The 4,454-nt window shown below is 33.5% G+C and overlaps 2 protein-coding genes across 2 annotated transcripts; one reads left to right on the top strand and one right to left on the bottom strand.

Annotated features, from left to right (window-relative positions):
- Positions 1-207: 207 nt before the first annotated feature.
- Positions 208-2,585, top strand: fuom (fucose mutarotase). Its single transcript, XM_056760907.1, has 6 exons — positions 208-329; positions 841-909; positions 1,302-1,369; positions 1,501-1,599; positions 1,899-1,972; positions 2,055-2,585. The coding sequence occupies exons 1-6, from the start codon at positions 245-247 to the stop codon at positions 2,119-2,121; spliced, it is 462 nt and encodes a 153-aa protein (XP_056616885.1). The 5' UTR covers positions 208-244; the 3' UTR covers positions 2,122-2,585.
- Positions 2,586-2,749: 164 nt separating this feature from the next.
- Positions 2,750-3,977, bottom strand: si:ch211-217g15.3 (uncharacterized protein LOC368914 homolog). Its single transcript, XM_056760906.1, has 4 exons — positions 3,943-3,977; positions 3,746-3,812; positions 3,542-3,579; positions 2,750-3,406 (listed from the first exon to the last, which is right to left on the bottom strand). The coding sequence occupies exons 1-4, from the start codon at positions 3,948-3,950 to the stop codon at positions 2,884-2,886; spliced, it is 636 nt and encodes a 211-aa protein (XP_056616884.1). The 5' UTR covers positions 3,951-3,977; the 3' UTR covers positions 2,750-2,883.
- Positions 3,978-4,454: the final 477 nt, after the last annotated feature.

The following is a 4,454-nucleotide window of genomic DNA, read 5'->3' as shown; positions in this document are numbered from 1 at the left end:
TTCTCTCCTACTAATAGCATGCAGTAAAATTAGATATGCATCACTATTATGTATAACTGTTACCGTAAAATAAGAACGATCAGTGGATGATTAAACGCTTGCAGAGCGCAACGCAAATTACGTCCGTGAAACTCAACCTTGCGTTAGAAACGTAGCTCTCGACGCGTCTGGCCAATTGGAGAACTTTATATTGTCACATGACTCGCAGCCTACCCGCTCGCGTTTGCACCGTCGTCGATTTAAAATGGTTATACTGAAAGGAATCCCATCAATACTTACACCTGAATTACTGTATGTTTTGGCGCGAATGGGTCATGGAGATGAATTGGGTAAGTCGTTAATAAGATCATTTGGGATCGAACCCTTCAAGCGAGAACTCCAAACTAAATCCGGAATCTTAAAGCTGTTTTGTCACTAATGCAATTTCTGCATTAACATTACGCGATCTGTCCTAATGTATAGGTCGTGTTACTGTTTTATATGCTAGAAATGTTTGGAAATGTGAAGTTATGCCTACTAGAGAAATCTTGTGTTCCTGATAAATCCTGCAAAAGTGGAAGTGGGAAGTGCCGTAGCAGCTTTTCTTCTTTATTACGCAACTTTCGCTTTTGTTTCGATATTCGAAATGTCATTTAATTCATGGGGTGGCTGTGTCATAGCCTATATATGAATTTATTATGATCACAATGCTTTCTTTCTAGTCCCGCTGATCTTGAAAAGCGCAGAAATAAAACTGCTCCGCGTATCCGTCCGTCATTTGAGGTTCTAGTTTGTCTCATAATCAGCAATGACGAATCATCTATCCAGCATTATGATGTGATGTGTATTTTTATTTTCCAGTTCTTGCAGACGCAAATTTTCCAACCGCATCTATTTGTAAATGTGGTCCAGCGGAGATAAGAGCAGATGGTATGTGTCTTACAAGCTCGTACAGTATATTTAATCAAAGCCCAAAAAGGGTAACAGTAGTTTTTAAATTACAATTCTATCTTTATTCTTCCATAAACCTATAGCCTAAATCTTGCAGTAGTTTCTACAATAAAAGTTTATTTTGTATTAATTATATACAGTGTTCAAATAAGATATCTTACTAATTTATTTAGATTTTTTTACAATTCAAATGTATTCAATTTTAAGAACTATGGTCACTGGAAGTTTTTAAATATCAAAAATATCTGTTATACCAAATACCCAACATTATTTCATGGATGCAATAGGTGAAAATGTACGTGTCAGCTTTTGTCAGTGATACTTTTGCATCAATAAACCAAGATAATTAAATACACTTTTTTCTCCTTAAGGTTTAGGTATTCCAGAACTTTTAAAGGCAATAATGAAGCTTTTTCCTCTTGACACCTATGATGATCCGGTGGGTGTTGCATTAACCTTTTTTTTCTTCAGTACCTCAACTAAAATCACACATATAAACTTTGTACAGATACTCCTTAAACTGCATAGAAATAAAGGTGTTTTTCATTGAATATTGTCTTATTTTGTTAGGCAGCTGTCATGGATCTTGTGCAAAGTGACAAATTAAAGATTCTAAAAGTGCCTATATGGGACCAGTACTCTGCCATCCTGAAACAAGCAGGATCAAATGTAAGAACCTATATACATTAGATGTCATGATGCATATGAAGAAAATGAAATTTGACCTAGCTAGTTCAAACAAAAGAAGTAGTGCTGTTTTTTTGTTCAACATGTAAAGTTTTCAAATTTGTTGGCATAGCTTACTTTGCTTATAGAGATTCATTGCCTATTCAGCTAATATTACTGCCATAAAACGCATTAGTTTGAATAATACATTGCATAATGATACACATGTAGGTCGACTGTAATTATTATTTAGACAACCAGTTGTGCTCTAGTTAAAATTTAGCATGCTTTTCTTTTTTTAGGGTAGTTTCAAATGTGTTGAGCGGTTTGCTTTTTATGAGCGTGCCAAAAATGCATTTGCTGTAGTGGCAACCGGGTGAGCAGTATTTTTGTTTTTTGATGAATATGCTTTTATTTTAAAATATGTATTTTATAAATAACACAAATTCTTCTGACAGGGAGACTGCACTGTATGGAAACCTCATTATCAAGAAAGGTGTAATTTCACCTGATGAACAGTGCTGAGCTGTTTGTTCCAAAAGTTATTAGACCAAAATAATGCATTGTTAATACACAGAAAAAATAAAACCAATTACTTTACAAAAATGTTATTATTTATGTTATTATATAAACATTTGTAAACAAAATGATAAATATTTTTAAGGATTTAAATGTTGAAGTACAAAAATTATAACAACAATACTGGAAGTATGAGTCAATGTATATATTATTATGTAAAAACATATGTTTTATTTTATAGTGCAAGAATCAGACAGTACATACAAGATGCTTTCCAAGGGTTTAGACATACTGGAGCTGTTTTTTCTTCCTCTGTGCAACAGGTGTAGCTCAATACCCGTCTGGCACCATTTCATTTTGTTGCATTTATTTTGGCAGTATACACCAGCTGAATTGAGTTTTGTGGAAAAAATCTACAAAATCTCCTAAAAACATTGTGGAATTTCTTCAATGCGTTGCATAAATAAAAACGAATAAAGACATTTTTCAAAATTGAACAAATTTGTCCATTTTTCATTAATAATGTAGTTTACTATTTTTAAATGATCTAAGGAAAACCGATATGGCTTATACATTTTGTATTACACAAATTGATGCACTTAGTATTGAGTTAGAGTCATATAATGAGCATTAAACCTTTGTTTCTTTTATTTAATTTGATATTTTACACATCACTTAATCTTTTAACACTAGATAGCATTTCCGATGACATCATGAACTAATTCATAATAGAACAACTGTTGCAGCTTTATAATGCGTTGTCAATGTTTACTGATGATAAAGGCCATCCATATCTATTTCTGGCTCTGTGTGCACTACTTTGGGCTTTATGGGTAACATATCCATCAGTGGAACCTGCTGGTCAGGCTGTTGTCCTGTGACATCTGCATGGTACAGGCCATCTTTGTCTTCCTCAGGGCTTAAATACAGCCTGCCTTTATCTCCACTTACTTGAGCATCCTCTTTAAGAGCATCACCATTTACATTAAATATGCCATGGTACAGATCATCCCTGTCCTCTTCTGGTTTGTCATACATTTGTACCTGTTCGTTTCGTTGTGGCTGAATGAAAGGTTCTGGATGTCTGGAGTCAGCTGGAAGCTTTAAGTCAAAGGGGTGGTAGAGAGCATCTTTATCTTCCTCAGGTCTGTTGTTTTTTTGGTGTATTTTATCTTTTACAGCTTTCCATATCAACATGTTGGGGTCAATGTCAAAATCTGCAATATCCATGTCTTGTGGTGGCTCCACCTCCTTCATTCCCAGCATCATCTTTCCATTTAAATCGTCAGATCTACGCAGATTATATCATTTCAGTAATAAAATGCGCTCAAAGACATTGCATTTCCCGTGGTTCTTTTGATTTCACTACACATCCTATTTAGATCTTGCACAGTGTGTAGAAGGGAAGACAGTTAAGCATACTCACTTAAAAGTTTCTTGAGCTGCTTTGCCCAACACTATTTCCTGTAATGGCAACAAACCGTTTTTAAACAAATACTGCATGTTATACTCTCTACTGACGAGAAAGGTCAAGACAGATTTTCTAACAGCTATATTCATTGTTTTATTTATATTTTTTGTAATACATGACTAAATATTATGCTCTAAATAGTGCCTAGAAACTACATACTTTAGGCCTGTGTGGCTTGGCTGAGGTGCTGAAGAACACCACTAGTAGACACATTAGTACAGCAAACCTTTAATAAGAAAAATGAGTGTTACATTTATAACAATATGATTGAGCTAATAATTATAACAATAACCTTCAAAATAATTATATATGTAAAAAAGAGATAAAAGTGGCCGTTTTAAATCCTAAAAACTTACCTGATCATAGTGGTTCCTTATACTGTATCACAATGATAATGAACTTGTTTTGCAATAAGAGGTGGTGGCCAAACAATCTTATCTTAAATAAAAAGACCAAAGTTCAACTACAACTGACTTTGGACCTGAACTATGCACTGATAAAATCTTGCTCTTTTCTTGATCTTTTCTTTTTGACAGAAAAATATTATAAATTATTGAATAATGTAATAAATGTATGAATTATTATCATTCTTTTATTGTGATTTAAATGCAAAAAACTTAGGCAAACTGCTCAATGGATTTCTCAATTTTGACTTTAGTTTATGACTACCACTTATATAATGTAATCTTTTATTGTGATGAAGGCAAGCTGATTTATCAGAAACACTCATCTGTAAAATAAAAAATTGAAAACAAATAACTTTCCACCGTTGTCGCAAGACTACTAGTTTTGTAATATTTAAACCTTTAGAAAAACACAGGGAAATCATAAATTCTGAAAATCCCTGTACTCTCATCCATTCCAAATA

Source organism: Triplophysa dalaica, chromosome 11 (genome assembly GCF_015846415.1).
Source record: "Triplophysa dalaica isolate WHDGS20190420 chromosome 11, ASM1584641v1, whole genome shotgun sequence".
Lineage (NCBI taxonomy): Eukaryota > Metazoa > Chordata > Actinopteri > Cypriniformes > Nemacheilidae > Triplophysa > Triplophysa dalaica.
This window is presented reverse-complemented; position numbering and strand designations above follow the sequence as displayed.

What these genes read in the sequence shown, in the direction of transcription:
- si:ch211-217g15.3 (XM_056760906.1), bottom strand. An exon ending in CCAAGCCACACAGGCCTAAA is followed by an intron (nt 3,580 to 3,745) that starts GTATGTAGTTTC and finishes TTGCCATTACAG; the next exon opens with GAAATAGTGTTGGGCAAAGC. An exon ending in GCAGCTCAAGAAACTTTTAA is followed by an intron (nt 3,407 to 3,541) that starts GTGAGTATGCTT and finishes TAATCTGCGTAG; the next exon opens with ATCTGACGATTTAAATGGAA.
- fuom (XM_056760907.1), top strand. Translation starts at nt 245, where the DNA reads ATGGTTATACTGAAAGGAATCCCATCAATACTTACACCTGAATTACTG. An exon ending in AGCGGAGATAAGAGCAGATG is followed by an intron (nt 910 to 1,301) that starts GTATGTGTCTTA and finishes TTTCTCCTTAAG; the next exon opens with GTTTAGGTATTCCAGAACTT. An exon ending in TGAAACAAGCAGGATCAAAT is followed by an intron (nt 1,600 to 1,898) that starts GTAAGAACCTAT and finishes TTCTTTTTTTAG; the next exon opens with GGTAGTTTCAAATGTGTTGA.